Source organism: Tiliqua scincoides, chromosome 6 (genome assembly GCF_035046505.1).
Source record: "Tiliqua scincoides isolate rTilSci1 chromosome 6, rTilSci1.hap2, whole genome shotgun sequence".
Taxonomy (NCBI): Eukaryota; Metazoa; Chordata; class Lepidosauria; order Squamata; family Scincidae; genus Tiliqua; species Tiliqua scincoides.
In genome coordinates, this window is record NC_089826.1 from 80,808,318 (window position 1) to 80,829,889 (window position 21,572).

The following is a 21,572-nucleotide window of genomic DNA, read 5'->3' on the forward strand; positions in this document are numbered from 1 at the left end:
CTTCCGAGGGCTGCAGGAGGCCACACATGGTTTCCATGGCACTCTGAAGGCCTTCTAAGGCCACTGGGAGGCCTTTAGACCCCACTTCTGGTTGAAGAATAATGGAGACCAAAGGACTGATAAGAGGCTGCTAGGGCAATAAGGGCATGCTGTTTGCTTTTGGGACAGTTTGCAGGTGCTGTCTTGAAGATTAGCAGCTTTTGTTGGGGTGCTTGAGAGGTCAAAATAAAACATGACCCCTAATGTTAGTCTCCAGGTTCTTCTCCTTGTCCCAGTGTCCTTTCACACCTATTCTCATAATCCTGCCTTGATGGTTTGTCTGCTAGGCTGCCTCACTGACCTGTCCTGCCCAGCCTGATTGGAAAAATTAGAGGGGTTCTCTCCCATCGGGCTGCTTGCTAGAAATACCAACCAAGAATTAGTGTTTTTCAAACTGTGTGTCGGGACCCACTAGGTGGGTCATGAGCTAATTTTAGGTGGGTCCCCATTCATTTCAGTATTTTATTTTTAGTATAGTAGACTTGATCCTACCATGGGATGTGACAGCATTTGGGGAAATGTGACACATCTGTACTTTTAACAGGCTAATGTGTATATACTTTTAACAATGATAGTCAACGCGGGAAGCTTGGCTAGGACTGCAGCCTTGGATTGTCAAAAATTTTCCTGCTTGATGATGTCACTTACGGCCATGACATAACTTCCAGATTAATGACATCACTTCTGGTGGGTCATGACAGATTGTCATTCTAAAAAGTGTGTCCTGGTGCTACAGAGTTTGAGAACCACTGGCCTAGATTGTTCCTAGAGTAGCTTCTGTGTTTGGATTCCCAGACTATGCAGCGTTCTTGGAATTTAATGTATCTTGGGGGTTTTTAAATTTGTGTTTCCTGGACAAGATTTGGCTTAAGGTTCTGTGACTGAGTTCAACCAGCATGTCCTGGACAATCTAACTTTAGCCAGTATGCTTGCAGTGTGAAAAATGCACCATGAAAGGAACTTTTTTGCATTTAACCTGCTGCAGGAAAGGTTTGGTGGCAACCTATACTAGACCTGTGTAGGTGAGAGCTGAGAGGGAGGCGTTCCGGGGGGGGGGATGGGAGTTATACTGGATCCAAGCCTTTTTCCCGGGCAACGCAGTGCAGCTCCAGGCTGCTCCATTCTGCTCAAATCTACGTCATCTCATCAGGTGGTGTAGATCTGAGTAGACCCATTGGGGCTGCCGCCGCTTTATCTTAGTAAGGGAAAAGTTTTCCCTTGCCTCAGGCTGAGTTACAGTCAACCCCAACCTTATGCTGGGTACAGCGCAGGCCTCTTGCTGACAGTCTCTGCTGACCTCTAGATTGGTTTACTGTCCATCACTGCACTTTATGGGGGAACTGCCTTTGAAAGGTATTCAGAAGCTGCAAGTACAGCATATGCTGTTTAACTGGTGCCAAGTGGCCAGATCACACAACACCAGTTCTCAGGGTATTGCACAAGTTGGGGTTATAATGTGCTTCAAGAGATGTTCTCCAGCTTCCTAGGAAAGACATCAGACAGGCATGAAGAACTATTATGAAGTTTATTAGTTTTAATGTGCACATGGGCCCAGAGCAGCCATTTTCAACCACTGTGCTGTGGCACACTGGTGTACCGTGAGTAGTCCACAGGTGTGCCACAGGAATTTGGGGGAAGGTCATAGGGCCAATGGGAGATGTGAGCCCCCACTGGCAGCATGGTGTGCCTTGTCAATTGTCAACAACCTGGTGGTGTGCCTTGACCATTTTAGTGCCTTGTCAGTGTGCCTTGTCAGTGTGAGATGAAAAAGGTTGAAAATCACTGGCCCAGAGGCTTCTGACTGCTACTGACTGGCAGTGATTTTAAAATCATAGAATGTTAGAGACCTTTTGCGACACACCAATGTGCCTCAACACACCGGTTGAGAATTGCTGCTATAATGTGTACATGTAACATCTAATTGCTGCTATAACCACGACCTGCTGCCCATGGTATTTGTTGAACTGCTGCTATAGACTAACCACTCGTAAACTAAATGAAAATGTTGCCCATTTGCTTTATCATATAGACCAGTGGTTCTCGAATGTTTCAGAACTGGAACCCGTATTTTAGAATGACAATCTATTGGAACCCGCTGGAAATTATATCATCAACCTGGAAGTGATGTCATGGCTGGAAGTGACATCATCAATTGAGGCTTCAAACCTAAGGCTCAATCAGCCAAAGGTTCCATTACACAGTGCACTCATGCTGTTGTTTGATATCAGTCGGAATTCAAACATTCCAGCTCGAAAGTCAAAGCAGAACGCAGACTTGAACCCTTGGAACCACACAGCCTTGCCCCCTTCCCAGTGCACCATCTTGCCACCTGCTCAGGGCAAAGTCCCATGCCTCTCTCCCACTGGGACCCTGGCCTGCCCAGCAGCTCTGTACCCTGTATTTTCAGCTCTGTACTTTCAATGGCAGCTGAACTAGGTGCTATGCGACCCAGCTGTAATTGGCTCGTGACCCACCCAGTTTGAGAAACACTGAAGACCCTTCTTAAGAAAGTGGCAGGTATCTTTTATTTCATTAAGGGGTGAAAAAACCATCAGTTCAACAACAACAACAACAGTATTTATATATCGCTTTTCAACAAAAAGTTCACAAAGCGGTTTACAGAGAAAATCAAATATCTAATGGCTCCCTGTCCCAAAAGGGCTCACAATCTAAAAAGATGCAACACCAGCAGACAGCCACTAGAATAGACACTGCCGGGGTGAGGTGGGCCAGTTACTCTTCCCCTGCTAAATAAAAGAGGAGCACCCACTTGAAAAAGTGCCTCTTAACCAGTTAGCAGGGGTTAGCAGGGGTTCAAGTGTTTCATGTTACATGTATTATTGTTATTCCCCATTCATAATTTAGCGCCCATCCTACCTATCCAATTTTCCAGTTCTGGTGCTGTTGTACCAGAGGGGTGTGTGCTGCATTCTGTGGTGGAGGGGCAGTCACTGGGGCCTTCTCAAGGTATGAGAACATGTGTTCCCTTACCATGGGACTGCATTGTGGCTACACTGGGGCTGGAAAGTTGGATAGGATTGGGCCCTTAGTGGGGAATTCTTTTTCCCCTTCACAGTATAGCAGGATTCTTACAACTTTCTATCTGAATTTCTCCCCAGATTTGGGAGTTCCATATGACCTGGCCTTGTTTGCAGAATGGCAGCAGTGCCTTTGCGATCTACCATAGCTCAGTTTTTGGACTTAGGGATTTTGTTTGGATGTCTGCACGTGCATCGCTTGGTTAAACCACAGCACTAAAAGGAATCCTGACTGTATAAAGACTCCTTTTTGCAGTCCGATTTAATCAATGCGCTTATGCGCTGGTGCGCATCGGTAACTGGAAAAGAGGGGGAAGGCACAAACTGCAAACTGTGACCAATTGTGCATGTGCCAATTTTGAAATTAGTTTTAGAAATTCCCCAAGTTAAACTGGAAGGCAGGTGGCAGGCAGAACACGGGCAGAGAAAACTCACAGAAAAGTAAAATTTGTTCCCTTTTAGTCATAGTCCCTTATTGTTTATAGTTTTATTTCTGTCATTTGGTCGCTCTTTCTGACCATGTATATTTTTATCCTGGGAGCTTTGTTTAAATGAGCAAGTCTCATGGGATAAAGTTCAAGCAGGATATAATTGGGCATATTAAATTCAAATTTATATTTCAGATTCATTCCAGGCTTATTATTTGATGGTGAGAAATTGTTTGCTGAAATCAAACTTAAGTAATCTTTGCCAACTGCCGTGTTTGACTGTGGGAACAAAGTATGTGTGTGTGTGGTGCCTTTTTCATAATCCTTCTGTTTCAATTTTCCACATCCTAGGCAAAACCATCTCTGCAACATCAGTGAAAACAATTAACTGCTGGTTGATGAATGATTGCCCCCTTTTCCCATCACACCACAGGACATTATAAGAGACATCGTAGGCACTTTGAAATTCATTCCCGCGTTCCTCAAAGGAAGAGGATGACAAATGTAATAACACTTTGGGGAATATCAAAGCCTTGCTGTTGCATTTTAGAATTCAGCCTATCAGAGACATGAAACATTGACACAGTGATATGGTCCAGCGATATACCTCTTATTCATCGTCAGATATGTTGCTCTTGTTTTCCTTTTCATTATTTAAAGTCTCTTCCACGATCAATGAGATAAGAATTGCAAAGGGCTTTGATCACCCAAAAGCGGTATAAAATTATTATTAGAACTAAACTGCAACAGTACTACCCCTTAGGATGTATGTAGCATTTTGAGACATTATCCAGGTCAAATCAGAATCAGGGATCTGGCAGCCTGTTGAACTTACAGCTCACACTCTCGGATCTCACTGCTGTCAGTTAAAACTAATCTTTTTTGGTTTAATCTTGAAAACCTTTCTGGGTAAAGTTTTTTTAAAAAAAAGAAATAGAAATATATTAAATAAAAATCAAAACAACCTTGATGCAGTGGTTCAATGTGTAGAGTAAGCTTCTGTTTCTGGATTTCAGTCTCCTGTAAAAATTCCCATAGCTGAGAATGTGGCAGCTCTTTCCTTATCACATGATAGGGGCAGAACAGTGGTGTTCCCATATATAGGGCTGGAGAATGTTTGATTAATGTCTCATTCAGTTCATTGAGTTCAAGCAGGTGAACTCTGGGAAGCAACGCTTGATTTTCTGTCAGCCCAATCCTATTCAACGCTGGCATGGCAGTGTTGCATGGTCTACTCTACACCATATCCAGGACTGAAATGTACAAGATGGAGGTCTCCTCAGGGTAAGGGAACATTTTTTCCCTTAACCCATATCGAGGCCCAGCCTGCCCAATGGGGCGAATCAGATCTGCCTCGGTGAAATTGCTGGTGCAAGTCTGAGAAACCCCATGTAGAGCTTTCAGAGCTGGGATGGGGTTAGGATATGGCGGAGGTCTCCTCCGCTGTCTCTGCCCCCACCTAAGGACCAATCCCCACCATTCCCCACCTCAAAATACTCCCTCCCTGCCTCCATTCCGCTCTGTCTCCATTCCGCCTTCCCTCTACCTCACACTATTTAGCACTGAACCTATTAGCACCAGTTGATGTGGATTCTGCACTGGTGGGATGGTGCAGGCCACTACAATAGGATTGGGCAGGGGGTCTCAGGAAGCGCAGGCAGAATATAAAATGTGCTACATAAGAGACGAATATGGGATGTCAGCATCTCAGAACCCTTTACCCAGCACTGATCTCACCCTTTGATATAAATTGAAACATAACTTTCAGACAGTACTAAGATCATTTATTACACTCTCTTGTTTCTAGTGGATATAAAGAGAAAAAGGGAGTGCGTCCTGTCACTGAACTAATCAGTTATCCCAAAAAATGTACACACATTTTTGATGAGTAATACAAATATATTTGGTGGTAACAGAAAGGAATATTCAGCTTTTATACTACATGTTAACTGCACCAGATGATCAGCATGAAATTTAATTTGTGCTGATTAGCCTCAGGGGAGCAAGAAATTAACTTGACAAAAAGAAATTCACTATTTTTTTAAATGTCATACTGAACAACATATGAATCTGTTAATGCTCTGAAAAACGTGAATGCTTATGCCTTGGACTTTAGTTTCTTTCCTCTCGTTAAATTAAAAGCTATATCAAAGGGAGAAAACACATGGTGTGTAGGTGGGAAGATGTAACAAAACTGTATCAGCCACTGTAATTGTTTTAATTGTACAATAATTAACAAACCACAGCCAAATTCGTCTATGTGTTTGCATGTGTCTATATGAATCCAGTGGGAGAGTTAAGTGTTGTTGTTTTTTATCCTCTCCAACTTTAATCACTAAGACTGAAAAAGTATTTAACTTGAGCAGATCCTGTCTCAGCATCCTGTACTAGTATAGATGGGTAAGACAAAAATCTTTGTGAAGTCCTTATACAGGTCCGGACTTTTTATCCATAGGGAATTTGTTCCAGGACCCACCCACCCCGCTGGTACAGAAATCCGCGGATACATGAATCCCGGCCACCCGGTATCCATGGCATCCGCGGTGAGTCAAATCCATGGGTGCCAGGTTCGTGACTACCAGGGTCACACTGTATACTCTCCAGCTTGTCACAGATTAAATTGGGGATATCCTTGCCAGTTCCTTTTCTTTTCTTTCTTTTTTTGCATGCTTTGCTTCTGGTGTGAATGATTGCAAATGCTTATGTCTGGTAAGCATATCATGGGCATGGACTGAATTCAGTAATAAGAATTTGAGAGGATTTGGGGCATGATAAGCACTAATTCATGCAACATATAATTCTGATTTGATGTACCTTCTGTTTGCATTTGTCCCTCTATTTTAACAACATTGATAGGATCACCTTGTTTAAGAGGACTAGGGTTGCCACCAGTGGCGAAGCTACAGGGGGCGGAGAGGTAAGTGCTGCAGGAGCTGCAACACGCCGTGTAAGCAGCCCCTCCCACTTGCTATCAGAGCCATTCCAGGCAACAATGTCAACATACGTTGCACTCACTGCCCAGACGGGCTCCGACGGCGAGTGGGAGAGGCCACTTGCATGTGCATTGCAGCTCCTAAGCACTGTCTGCGCTCCCTCTTGTAGCTATGCCATTGGTTGCTACTCCTGAGGCTCAAGATAAAGGGAGAGAAGCCTGGGAGCAAAGGGGTGATGTCTCCTGAGACAGGAGGCTAAGCCTGGTAGAGTGGGCAGATAGGTTTCTGGTGGGAAGGGGTAAGGATGACACCAGATGAGTCAGAGGAAATGCCTGGTTGGGGCCTCAGGAGTGAAGCCTGTTAGACATCTCAAAGGAGCAAATAGCAACAGTTCCAAAGCCAAGCAGAAAACAGCCTGTTCTCTTGATTCTAGTCTCTACTATATAAATTAACTGTCTCCCCTAGAGCAGTGGTTCCCAAACTTAACTGGGTCATGATGCTCCTGCAGCCTCCCACAGCCTCTTATTCCTGGCTTAGCCAGGTGCACCATCCTGGATCTCGCCAGATTTTTCAAGATCTAAGATGGGAGCACCCAGGAGAATAGATATGAGGGGCCACCGGGAACATCCCACAACACCCCTATGACTGCGCCGGGACGCCCTGAGGCATGGCGACACACTCTTTTTGAACTGCTGCCCTAGAGAGGCAGAAAAGGAGGCCAAGGCGGAGACTGGGCAGTCCTAGTAAAAGACTCAAGTTTTTAGTCTGGATTTAGACAACTGCCGCTTAGGCAGTGCGTCAAGTTTGCAAAATACACAAGAATCCCAAAACGATCTGAAAGACAAACAGGATTTCTTGTGGGATGACGTAACGTCTTCAGTGGAGAAGGAGCCCAGACCGTAATGAGCCGCGCACAGCCTGTTTCTTATTTGTATTTCGGGAATCAGGAGCAGGATTAAGTTTGCTGCAAAGTGAATGTTGTTCTGGTAAATGATCTTCTGTAAACCAAACTGGTAGCATTTGCTCAGTCTTGCTTTGTATTTTCTCCAACAGCGATTGGAAGGACCCTCATTCCTCGTTATTTTAGCACTGTCTTTGAAGGAGGTGTGACAGACCTGTATTACATCCTCAAGCACTCAAAAGAATCTTACCACAACTCCTCCATCACAGTGGACTGTGATCAATGCACCATGGTCACTCAGCACGGAAAACCTATGTTTACAAAGGTAATAGGAAAGATTCAGGTGAAACGTGCAATTTTCCATCTACTTCAGCAACTTTCAGCAACTACTACGTGCAACTTTCCATCTACATCTACTCCATCTACTATTGGAGGGGGTGATAACTATTGTTTTTCTGTGGATGACGGCATTGAATCCTGATATCTTTAATTTCAAGATTTTCACAAAATGCTTTTATTGTATGACTAGATTCTAGATCGGGGTGGGGTCAAACTTACTGCATATGGAGGGCCAAAGTTAACATTCATGATGCCTGTGGAGGGCCGGAAGTGACACCATTAAGCAGCAAGTGACATCATTAAACAGATGATGGCCAGAAATGAGCACTTTGTTCTCCTATAGAAACTCATTGGCTGCAAATGACCGAAGAGAAAATGTGGAAATCTTGTACATATTTCCAAGATATAAGAAAACCCAATTATTTGGGCCAGATAAATTGCTTCTGGGGATAACATTTGGCCCACGGGCCTTATGCTTGACACCCCTGTTCTAGGTCATCAGCTACCAACTGAGAGAAAGCAGATCTACTACAACTTTTTAAATATATAATTGTATTTGGTTAAAAAAAGCATAACACTGTCAGGCTCAGTTAATGCACTTAGGCTGCAGTCCTAACCACTCTTTCCTGAGAATAAGCCCAATGGAACAAAATAGAACTTACTTCTGAGTAGACCTGGTTAGGATTGTGCCCTTAATAGATTAGTGCTTCAACTGGTGTGTTAAAGGACACACACACCCCAAGCCACCAGATGCGTAACGTAACATGTGAGGCTGGCACTTCATACAGAGCCTTATTTATATGGAGATAAAAAATCCTGTTCTCCTGTTTTCCCCACTTTTCCCATGTCCCTTTTTGAGTTAGAAGTTCTGTTCCCAGAACTCCCATGGATCCCAGAACTCCCAAGGGTCTTGTCACTTCAGACCCTCTAAATGTAACCATGTGTCCAGAGGGCTTTCGGACAGTCGGGGAGGCAACGCGTAGCCTCCCTGGCCCACAGAATGCCTCCGGAAGGCCGAAAATCACCACTTACAGTTTTTGACTGAAAACCAGAAGTAACCATTTTCAGCCTTCTGGAGATCTTAGAAGGCCTCCTGGGGTCAGTGGCGTCACTAGGGTTTGTGTCACCTAGTGTGGGATGCCAGCGCTTCACACCCCCCATGCAGTGGGCGGGGCAACACCCCAGGTGGTGGGCGTGGTGATGTACCATCGCTCCACCCCACTGGTTTTTTGGCTGTACCTTTTGATGGAACAAAGATAGAACACATTCTGCATGAAATTACGCATTGATGGATATATAACATGATGGTATTATTCTTCCAAACTGTGATTTTAGTGATTTTGATCACTAGTGGTGTCACCCCCCCAGGGTGTCAATTTACTAACACCTTATTGCAGCAGTTCTCAAACTTTTAGCACTGGGACCCACTTTTTAGAATGACAGTCTGTCCAAGACCCATCAGAAGTGATGTCATGGTGGAAGTGACATCATCAGGCAAATTAAAATAAATGTATAAATAATTAAAGTAAAACAAATAATTAAATAAGCAGAAGCCAGCCCTGTTCCACCAAGTGAATTTCCTCTGTAACCTGCCTGTAATAACACTTCCCCTCCAAAACCAGTAAGGTTTTCAGCCCTACCCAGTGCCCAGTCCAATTTAAGAACTTCTGTTTAAACCAGATCACTGTCAGGATCCACCTGGCTTTGCAAGTTTCAAAAATGTTCACCTTATCAGCTGAAGCCTCTTTTGATCCTTTTTAGTGAGGGGGGGGGGGGGAGGCTGCATTCTGGAGCACTTGTTTAGCTCCAGGTGCATAGGATCAGGACCATTCTGGTAGCCTTGCACTCTCCTTCACCTGATCTTCCACACCAGCCAAGTCACGTTTGCTTACTCATGAGTAAACACAACTGTGAGGCTTAGTTTCGCTTTCCATAGGGCTCAATACATTCATCTGCATGGAAGGAGGGACTTCCTTCTCAGGTGTTTTTGGGGGCTGCATTCATTGGATCAGGACCATTCTGGTGTCTTTGGATTCGTCTCAGCCTGCCCTTTCTGAAGGACTAAGGCAAGTTCGCCTACTCACAAGTAAATGCATGATATGGCTCTCTTTCACTTTCCATAGATATTCATGCATTTTTCATTCTCCAGTCTTTTGGCCATAACTTTTGAAAGAAAGGAGATATTTCATTCTGGTTTTTTGCATTGCCTTCCGCTCGAAATTCCACATCCAACAGTATATAATATGATGAGGTTACTCCTAACCCCCGCAATTTTAGCCCATCACCCCCACATGCGCGTCACCTGGTGTGGATTGCACCTCCCGCACCCCCCTAGCGACGCCACTGCCTGAGGTTCACCTCCTTGGTTTCAGAAGGCCCTCCTGATGCAACCAAAGCACAGCTCCAGTCATGTTCAGAGGGTCCAGCCAAATCCGTTTGGAACACATGGTAAGTTAAAACCGCCGGTCCCAAATCCACGGATAGGGAGGCACAACCTGTATATGAAGACCACCCATTTTGTATGTTACATTAATTTGAGGCAAGGGAGAGGAGTGCCCCCCTCCTCCACTATGCAGATTGGAACACCAGCCTGGTTGGTGCATAGCTGTGCCTAGAGAGCTTTCCTGTAGAGCAGTGGTCCCTCAACATTTTAAACTGGAGGCTCCGTTGATCTACTGGGCCTTTGGCCATGGCTCCCCATTAGGGCTACAATCTTGTACATTGTATAGAGGTGGCGGGTTTTTCACAAGGATTCTGTGGCTTCCTAGCTGGGGAGCCACAGTTCACAGTTTGGGAACCATAGAGAATCCACTCAGTTGAAAGACCACAGAAGTAAGAAAATATTCACACTGAATATATTTTAAAAAATTTTCATAGGCAGGCATATTTCTTCTCTGACACTTTCCTGAAAATTCTCAGTTCCTGGGATAAGTCCTAAGAACTCTTATGTGGAGAACCAACCATTTGACTCTCATGGCTTCTGTCAAATTAAAAAAAATCTAGCAGCTACTTCCAGTTATAGATGAAGGCAAGAGTCAAAACATCTAATCAAGACTGCCCAGCATGTGCCCGCCAAGTCGATTGCAGTGCACTAGGTATGTGTGGTGGCTTACTATGAACTTGAGAAACATCATCTTTTTTGCTACCTGCTGGGAACTGCAAAAATGGAGAGTTTTCAACCATAGTCAAACCATAGTCTGTGCCTACTGGGCTGAGCTCAGCTTGGTGGGTCATGTTGGGCAGGTCTGATCTAACTAAAATAACAGTTTTTTGTTTTCCTTTTTAAAAAATTTTTAATTCCTTCTTGGCTTTATTAAGGAGCCTCTTTCTGAGATCTGAAGTGTTGGGGAAATTCAGGTAAAGGCAGACATTCCCTCAGGGGTTAAGTCTCTGGAACAAAAATTGTCCAAAGCATTTTACATTACCATCCCTGGCCAATCAAAAGTTGTGCACCGTAGCTATGGCTATAGACTGAAGGACTTCTGGTAGTGTGTGTGTGTTTTCCCATTTGAAGGAATTGTTCAAATATCAAGGGATGGGGCCGTGACATCTCTTGTCATATGTCACTGTCGCTAACCAGTAGGTGTCTCTGATGGTTATAGGTAGAGGTGTTTGAAAATGGTGTTATTTACTTTACTCAGAAGTAAGTCCATTGCATTCAGCAAGACTACAGCAAGGCTGTAAACCTGTGGACCTCAGAATGCCTTAGGGAAGCGATCAGAAGTGCCTTCCAGTTTATCTACAACTTTTGGTTTTCTTCTGAGTTGCTTGCACAAGCATTCTGGGAACAGCAAAGGCCAAAGGAGTGGGTTGTGGGCATAGCATGACCCAGAATTGGCCTCCAGAGTAAGTCTTTGCAGCATGGCAGGGAAGCATTGGGTTGTGACCCATGATGAGGATGAGGTGAGTCATGGTGCTAGAGAGTTTGAGAACCTCTTGCTTAAGGCATAATTCTAGAACCACATGTGTTACTTTGGTGCTTTTCCTCTGTATTGGGCTGCATTAGACCCAGGATTATAGTTGTTTGAGTACAATATTATACAGAAAGTTGGTCTTTTTCTAGCCCTTCACTGGTAAGAAGATTTCTGTTGATGTTGACCCTAAATGGTCCAGATGCTAGGTAACCTAGAGAACATCAGTTCCCATATAGATGTCTTTGCCCCTTCCAATTGGAGGATGAAGCTCTACCTTCATGAGCTCTCCTTTATTGCGTCTGCAGTGCTTTCTCTATAAAATTGCCTACTCTTTAAAACTCCCTCCCTAGCGGCCCCCATCAGGCCACCTGCCTGCTGTTCCTTCTGCTAGCAGGGTAAACAACTTAATGCCCAAATACTTTTCCTAGTTCCTGTTGTATTTCAGTATAGTGTACCACTATTTAACTGTGATGTGTTAGTTAATAACTTTTTAACCCAGTGTTCTGTATGTTGCCCTCCTTTATTGTGAGGGCAATATAGCACAGCAAACAAGCAAAGTCATAATTCCCTTGTGTTGCATGGGTCAGAATGCTGTCTTGCCATTAGAAGAGAACTAGTCAAGAGATGGGAGCAAAACTAACAGCCCAGTCCTAAATTGAGATGGCACAGCCAGGCCACATGGCGTGTGCTTCATCCTATGCAGCTTAAGAGGGGCTGGAGGTCTCCCCAGGGCAAAGGGATATTTTTCCCCTTTCCACTTGTAGAGTCCCAGCCACCCCTGTGGGGCTTCTCAGATCCATGCCAGCTATATAACTTGCACAAATCCTGGAAGACCGTGGAGGGCTGCCCAACCCAGGGGTAGGGATTAGAATGTAGCATGTGCCACTGCCACTGATCTCACTCCCTCCTAGGCCTGATCCTTCCCCATTCCACCATCCCCCACCCAGAAACAGCCCCTCCTCTCCTGCTGAACCTCCTCCTGTCACCCTTTCCCACACACTCACTCCCTGTGCCACTGGTGTACATTTTCCTGCGTCGGCTGGCACAGCATCAGGATCCAGCCTGGCCAAGCCAACAAGGACCTCCACATCAGCCCAGCTGGCTCTCTAGTGGGTGCAAATGTTCCTTATGGCCAGAACAATGGAAATGCTCCAGCACAGGGACAGCTAAGCCATTTCAGCAGCCGGTTTGGATTGTACAGTAAATTGGATTGAACTATGTTCTTTTGGTCCAAAGATGTTAGGCAGTTGCAATGACTGGCCTCATCAACTGCTTGTGTAGGATACCTTTCCCCCTAGGGGAGGATGTCATGTTAAATTTCATAGGGTTTACTAAAGTAGTATAGGTTGATTGTCCCTTATTTGAAATGCTTGTGTCCAGAAGTGTTTTGGATTTTGGAATATTTGCATATGCATAATGTGATATCTTGGAGATGGGACCCAATCTAAACACAAAATTCATGTATGTTCCACATACACATTATACATATAGCCTGAAGGTGATTTTATACAATATTTCTAATAATTTTACGTACAAAACTGCAACCCATCACAGGAGGTCAGATGTGGAATTTTCCACTTGTAGCAGCCCTCAAACAGTTTCAGATTTTGGAGTTTCTCTGATTAGGGAATGCTCAACCTGTATTAGCTATTTTCCACTTAGTTGGGATGACTTTCATATTTGGACATTTCCCTTGGGCAGCCTGCCCCACAGTGTTAAAAGATAAGGCATAATTGACTAAAACATTCTGCCATGCAAGCCACCTTGATATGGACTGGAGTTGCTCCAGGATGACTTCATAGAACAATTCCAATTCCTATCACTGAGGTTGACAGACAAGAAATATATTTTAAGAGAGCTGAAAGTGGATTGCCAAAGAGTTCCCTTTGCCACATTTTTGTACTCCAGCATTTGTCAGGTAACAAGTGGGTTTTCAAGGAGTATAAAATGTCCACCACTTTTCCCTGCTTTGTTGCCAAGTCCACCACTTTACGCAATGGCACCTGAGGATGCTGCAGCGAACTCACAGGGGTGCCACAGGATGTCCCCGCTGTCCTCTCCTTCCCATTTCTCCCAGGCACCACCATCTTGAATCGCATAAGATCTTGTGCAATCCAAGACGGCAGCTCCCAGGAGAGCCGGGAAGAAGAGGCTGCCTTAAGAGAAAGGTGCTGTGACCATGTTAAGTTGGGAATCACTGATGTTGTGAATGTGATGAAATCATGGACCCGATAGGCAATCAGATTTATCAATGTGATGATGTCATTGAGGGCCAACAAAGGCAATTGTCTGCTCTAAAAATGGGTGTGTGGGGTGTGTAGTCCTGTTGTTGACTATCTTGACTGACCCTATAACTATCATGACTGCCCCTGTTTTATATGTCCTCGAAGGTCATCTGAAAAATCACTGCAGGGAGTGCAGTTTTCAGAGCTGCGGAAGCATTTACCGAAATCAGGCTCCCCATTTCTAGTTATCTCTAATTACTTCAGCCCACGGGTAGCCCCCAGTCTCCAATGAGCCTCTGGCCCTTTGGAGACTTGCTGTAGCCCTAGCTGGCCCAATGCAACTGCTCTCAGCATGAGGACAACTGTTTGACCTCTTGTGTGAACTGTGGGACGAGGGCTCCCTCCACTGCTTGCTGTTTCACGTCTGTGATGCAGCAGCAAAAGCGAAAGAAAGGCCGGCCTTGTTTTGTGTAAGGCCTTTTATAGGCCTTGAGCTACTGCAAGACTGTCATTCATTCATATAAGTTCCATCTCTAATATATTCATTTATGTAAATGTATGTAAATGTATTCACATTTGAAATGTAAACCAATTCTTTTTTACTCCTGGCCCCCAACGCAGTGTCAGAGAGATGATGTGGCCCCTCCTGCCAAAAAGTTTGGACACCCCTGCTCTAGCCCAGTGGTTCCCAAACTGTGAGTCGCGGCTCCCTGGAGAGACGTGGAAACCAGCCAAGGGGGCTGTGGAATCCTCTCAAAAAACATGCTGCCCTTTACAATGTATTGGATTGCAGCCCTAATACTTCTTGTATTTTATAATTTTATGTATTTTATAACTTTAAATGTTGTTAGCTGCTTTGGGTGCCCTTTGTGGAGAAAGGCAGATTACAAATCCAATCAATCGTAACCCAGTAGGTCATGGAAGCTGCCAGTTGAAAAAGTCTGGGGACCACTTCTCTAGCCTTACCTGAGTCACAAATCTGGGGATGAGCTTCATTTAACATTAGTAATCTTTTTGTCTTTGGGTAATGTCACATAAATTGAATAGATGTCAGCACTGTTAAAATGATGACACTAGACTTTTCCCCTCTATGAATTCAACACTATGTGCCTCTCAGCTTGGAACCTCCAAGAATCAATTTATGTTCTCGTTACCTTATTTAAAAAAGTTAAGGGACGCCTTACTTTTATGCACCATTTATCATAGAAGGGTTTTTTTGGTCTGATTTGAAAAACTCTCAGCAATAAAAAATGAAGATGAGAAAAGAATTTATTTAAGAATTAATTTTATTTCTTTTAAGATTCACGTTTTGTGCTACAGAGAAGCTAGTGAGGTTGTTATTAGTGGGTTGTTGTGTTTTTTTTACACTAGTCCAAGTTGCTGGATATTTTGCAATTAGCCAAGAGAAGGAAGGAGTTAAAAAAGCTACTGCTTAGTTTTGAGAAATGTTCTTTTTGAGTTTTCTTTCTTTTTTTCCCTGGCCTAGTCTGGAGTTGCCCACGTGATCTCCTGAATGCCTGCCAGCCTCTTTCTTGTTGATCCTCCAGAGACCATCTGTGCTGGGGGGCATTGATTAGAGTGTGTCTGCCGGGATTACATCTTTTCTGTTGCCATGCCAACTAATCAGCTGATTTTGGTTACCACAGAAACAAAATGTCAGAGCTCACAGTACAGCAACATGAATTCAGCACAACAGAAAATGTTTTCTTAATTGGAGACCTTTTCATTTTGGATTCTATGGGAGAGGCAGCTTTTGGGGAAGAAAGAAGGGCAGCCTCAAATCAGGCTCCCTGTTAATGGATTAGAAATAAAGATCGTTTCGTTGCTTTTTTTCTTTAAACTAGAAAGTTAAACATCTTCATGCGGTACGTTTGTTAAGTATTAGCAATATGTGGATTATTCGAGTTTCTCGTCACTTTTTAAAATTGCCTTATAGTGATACTGTAAATGTGGGCTTAAACCAGCCACTATTAAGTCCCATTCATCTCAACATGGAGTTTGCCACATTGGGAACCTGATGCTTTTTTTACTCCTTCAAAGCCGCCAGTGTGATGAAGTGGACCTGGCCCTACTACAGAGCAGGAGCATTAAAAAAGGATGAGGTTGGTCTACACAGCCTTGTCCTTTTGTGCTAAGACTAGTCTCCTCCAGCACCTGTGAGATGCTTCCTTGTTCACTTTCTTTGATCCCCTTATTAGGATCCAGCTACACCCTAATGCAGTGGTTCTCACCCATTTAGCACTGGGACCCACTTTTTAGAATGAGAATTTGTCAGGACCCAACAGAAGCGATGTCATGATCAGAAAAGCAGAAAATTTTGTAACCATTCTAGGCTGCAATCCTACCCATGCTTTCCCAGGAGTCCCATTGACAAAAATTGTTAAAGGACATAAGAACAGCCCCACTGGATCAGGCCATAGCCCCATCTAGTCCAGCTTCCTGTATCTCACAGCGGCCCACCAAATGCCCCAGGGAACACACCAGATAACAAGAGACCTGCAAGACTTTCTGGGAATTGTAGTTAAGAACATAAGAACAGTCCCACTGGATCAGGCCATAGGCCCATCTAGTCCAGCTTCCTGTATCTCACAGTGGCCCACCAAATGCCCCAGGGAGCACACCAGATAACAAGAGACCTCATCCTGGTGCCCTCCCTTGCATCTGGCCTTCTGACATAGCCCATTTCTAAAATCAGGAGGTTGCACATACAGATCATGGCTTGTAACCCGTAATGGATTTTTCCTCCAGAAACTTGTCCAATTCCCTTTTAAAAGAATATACATAGTAGCTTATTAAAAGTACAGGTCTGTCACATTTCCCCAAAAGCAGTCACATGGTAGCATCGTCTAATATATTAAAAATAAAATATTGAAATGAATGGGGACCCACCTGAAATTGACTCGCAACCCACCTAGTGGGTCCCGACCCACAGTTTGAGAAACACTGCCCTAATGTATACAGTACATAAGAACATAAGAACAGCCCCACTAGAGCAGGCCGTAGGCCCATCTAGTCCAGCTTCCTGTATCTCACAGCAGCCCACCAAGGAGCCCCAAGGAGCACACCAGATAACAAGAGACCTGCATCCTGGTGCCCTCCCTTGCATCTGGCATGCAATGGGTTCTCCTCATACGTGGGTTCGGAACCAAAGGATTTGACCCAATGTGGGTTCCCAAACCCGCAACTGGAGGGCCCACAGATGACTTCTGAAAGTGCCTCCTGGTCATGTCTGGAGGTCCTCTGTGTCCCCTTACACAGATCTCATTATTCACAGGTTCAGTATCCATGGTAGGTCCTGGAACTGATTCTCCATGAATACCGAGAATCAACCTGTAATTATATATTAATTATAAAATTAATTATAATTAATTATAAAAAGGAAATGGTGGGGCTAAGGAATGGAGCAAATCTGTGAAGCGGTGATAGGGGGATGTAATAGTTTTCCCCTGCTATTGTTTTGATCTCATGTGTTGTTTTTAAATGAAATAAACGTTTGATAGGAGTTTCCTTTTAAACCTCATTTTTCTTCATTTAAAAATGGGAGGGTGTAATTTGGGACCAAAACCATGGCGGGGCCAAACTGCTAAAGTCCCCCTACTCCCATCTTGATTTCATCCCATTTTGCATACTCCCACTTGCTATTTATAGTCATATCTAAACCCCAAGTTGTGGATTATGTGTTTGCGTAACAGCACTGTTAAAACCCATCTTTTCCATGAAGTCTTTGTATAACTGACAGCCCAATTCTGCCTAAACCTCCACATGGCAGTGCTGCGGCGCTGGTGTGGCTTCTGCTTGATCTTGTTGGGGGCTGATCTTGTTGATCTTGATGTTGTTATGGCCACTGGAGGTCTCCTCAGGGTAAGGGATCATGTTCCCAATCCCCAAGGTAAGCCTCAGCAGCCTCTGTGTATCAGACCCACACCAGCTATATCACTAGTGCACGTCTACGTTGACCCATGAAGGTGAATCAGGCCCATCAGAGGGCAATTCAGGGGGTTGGAATCAGTGGGTGTTGCCACCACCAAACCTGTCCCCTTCCCGAGTCCAATCCACCCATGCGAAATAGCCGGCGTAGACTTGAGAAGCCCTATTGCGGGGCTTGGGGAAGGAGACCTCCGGCTGCTTCCTGCTACCCACTGGATACAGCTGTACCCACAACTGGATATAGCTGTAGCCACTTTGGCGCCACTTTCTGCAATTTTTGAGTGTCTTTCTGAGTGCCTGGAAGCTCAGGATTGCGCTGCCCGTAAGTTAATGTACAAGTGTGAATATATGCGACTGTAAAATGTATTGGATGACTGAAAAGAATAAAATAGTCAAATGATGTGAAAAGCGAAGTTGTATACAAACTATACAGGTGGGGTAGAAACCAATGCGTATGACTTAAGTACATTAAATAAAAAACAACCCTTTAATTCACCTGGCATTCCTTGAAGCTGTAAACTTCTCTTTTATTTTAAACATTTGGATTGACTTTCAGAGATCAAACTTTATATGGAGATTTAGGATAGCTTGGTTCAGACTTCAACTGCACGTATTTTGCTTTGGTGTTTTGTAAATTCTGAAATGGCATTCTGAAACTCCCCCTGATCTGAGGCTTTGGGAGGGGTGATTTAATGAACATTTCAATAAATTTAAAAAAAAATGTATTTTTAAAATACAATAGAAGAAAAATATCTTTTGATAACATCTCCATGCAAAGTGTCAGATGTGACACTCTCTACCACAGAGCATTATGTAAGGTTTCCAAGGGGGGTGGACTGCCTTGGGTCATGTCCCCCCCAACTGTATCAGAGACATCTATCTAAAATCATAGTTTAGTAGTAGAGTACATGCTCTGAATGCCAAAGGTTCCAGGTTCAATCCCTAACATATTCAGATTGGATTGGGGGAAAAATCCATCTCAAACAGCGGAGTGCTACTGCCAGTCAGTGAGACATTACTGGTATAGAGTAACCCAGTGGTTCCCAAACTTTTTAGCACCAGGACCCACTTTTTAAAACAGCACCCTAATGGGACCCTCCTAGGTTTATCAGACTTTTAAAAATGGAGATGAAGAAAGAAATAATATTTCATTCATTCATTCATTTATAAGTAAAAATAACCAGAAAAAGACCCTCAAATATTTATCTCCTTATATTTACACATGCTTGCAAACTGCAGGAGCTGAGCACTTTACAGGGTAATTAGCAGCTACAGTATCTGATTTTTGAATACCCTCAGGGCTTGAAGCAATTAGTTATCTGATCTTTCCATCACCCTTTGGCAACCCACCAAAAATCAGGTCACAACCCACCAGTTTGGGAACCACTGGATTATCCGATGGTCTGACTCAGTATAAGCTGATGTTCACATTTCTTTATCCTCTTCTGGACAGCCTTGTCAGCATCTAATTTTGCTATAGAATCATTTAGAAAAGACAGCGTGTGGTGGAGAGACAGAACACCCTTTCAACATTGCTTCCTCCTGACTCTTGGTTGTTCCAGTTCTCATACAGTCATTGGTGACTCTTATGTCTTACAACATGCCTAGTTTGGGGGGAGCTCTGGCACTTTTGTGTTGCAAGACCTTTGGGGGCTTGTGCCAGTGTTTCATGCAAGTAGCTAAGTAGGATTAGAATAGAGTATCCCAAAATAACACAAAGAAGTGGACAATGAAATAGAGAAAGCAAGAAATCGAAAAGAGATGGGCTTAAATGCTTTGTGAAATTGGTTCGGCTTAAGAATCGGAATGCCTGTGGAATGTGACTATACCAGAGCATACATAACCTGTCAGAACAAACTGAACCTTGCTAACCCAGTTCATTGCCTACAAATATCTTACATAAATAATCCCATAAGCAATATAGGATGGTCTGGTTCAGTAGCTAGATGTCATGCATGCACTTCCAATCTCCCCCAAATGGTGAGGCTTGGTGCCATTAATTAGCAGTGGTTAATTAGAGGGAAACAAAAAAGGGGGCGGGGAAATATGATTTAGTATCCACAAAGCTGTAAAACTTTGCAAAGCCTGCTCAAACACTGCCTATGAATTACTTCCCTTAATTCCTTTTTTTCTAAGAAAGGGACACAGTTACATCAATAAAACCAAACAACAAAGTATATCAGCAAATGAATTCTCTTTTGTGTGTGTGTGTGTGTGTCCCTCCCTCACTTTGCTTGAATTTATTTCTCTGGTTTTTATTTTATGACTGAGAAGTTTAGTGTTTTCCTGCTTTGTCTTTATTTCTGCTTCTAGGTGTGCACAGAAGGACGTCTTATTTTGGAATTCACCTTTGATGACCTTATGAGAATAAAAACATGGCACTTTACCATTAGACAATACAGAGAGTTAGTCCCTCGCAGTATTTTAGCCATGCATGTAAGTATAATTTGTTGAAATATTTCTGTACTGTTTTTCAGCAACAAAGTTCACAATGTTGGTTTCCATAGCAAAATAAATTTTTTTAAAAATGGTTCCCTGTCCCAAAAGGCGTTCATCATCATCATCATCATCATCATCATCATCATCATCATCATCAATAGTTAGTGAGCACCCAAAAATCCTAGTCTGAACATTTGGTGGTCTGTGACACCATTGATAATAAATAGTAGACACTGAGAAAGATGATGTGCTGCAATGAATAGGGTCATTTGTACTCTCCTGACAAATAAATACTCAAATATAAGAGAGCTATCTCATTGCTCAATTAGCAGGGGTAAATGAAATGGTTCCGGCTATGAATTTGGAACCTGTTGGAGCTTCACTGACAGCTGTGTTTTTAAACATTCCAGGAAATTCTGGAGTATGACAATCCAAAACCCAAGTTTTGCAACTGCAGCAAATATATCTTAGGGCCCAATGCTGAGTCGGGGCAGTGATGGTGACCACTGCACTGCCCCAACAACTGACATTGCAAAAGTGCAGCGCTTCTGCCCCTGTGGAGAGGATGCGGCACCAGTGGTGAGGCCAGTCCCAATTGGCACACGAATGGTACTCTCATGGTGTGCTCCAGCCTACTGTTTGGGAAGTCCTGATTTAGTCTGTGTTGCCCCATGAGGTCCATGTGAATCGACTCTAAGGAGACTTCTGCACAACTCAGAGACAGCTTGGAAGTAGTGGAAACCCGCCAGTACTCACTAGTTGTGTTCTTACTATTCTGACACCCATCCTAGCAATCCTTACTCCAAAAAGTGATCAGCCTGCCTCAGTATCGGTGCATGATTCTCTTTTCCTCGCCAAGTGGAGAAATGATACACGCTTCATTTAGGAATTCCACCTGTACCTTTTCCATACTTTCAGCTGGGTTCTACCATACTAGGTCAATAGCATGAAAACAGCCATTCCGATGGGCCCTAAATGTTTTGGGTCTTTTTTTATGCTTGCAAACCTGTCAGTTAGGGAATTGTCCATGTTTTCCTTGGCAACGTCTAAGGCTGTAGCTTTAAAAACATGGTTTTCTTTTTCATTTTGGTTTCAAATTGCGTGTTGTGGCTGTGATGTAACATGTGTAAAAAAACCTTTGCAAACGTGGGAATGATCCAGAGAAAGTCATGCCAAGTCTGTTTGAAATCAGTGGCATTTACAACCAGAGTTAAGCATTCCCAACTTCCAGTAGTGTGGCTCCGGGATGGGGGGCGGAGAGGTACTGTAAGTATTGCAGATGCTGCAATGTGCTGTGTAAGCGGCCCCCAACTCACCATTGGCATTGCTGTCGCTGCCTAGAATGGCTCCAGTGGTGAGTGGGAGGGGCTGCTTGCACAGCACATTGCA

At 43.8% G+C, this 21,572-nt stretch overlaps 1 protein-coding gene across 7 annotated transcripts in view; it reads left to right on the top strand.

Annotated features, from left to right (window-relative positions):
* The window catches only part of LDB2 (LIM domain binding 2), a 227,708-nt gene that overhangs the window by 153,741 nt on the left and 52,395 nt on the right, over positions 1–21,572 (top strand). For all 7 annotated transcript variants that reach the window (XM_066631795.1, XM_066631797.1, XM_066631796.1 and 4 more), the window contains exons 3-4: positions 7,492–7,664; positions 20,058–20,180. In XM_066631795.1, coding sequence (XP_066487892.1) covers positions 7,492–7,664; positions 20,058–20,180 — 296 coding nt within the window. The remainder of the gene's footprint in view (positions 1–7,491; positions 7,665–20,057; positions 20,181–21,572) is intronic.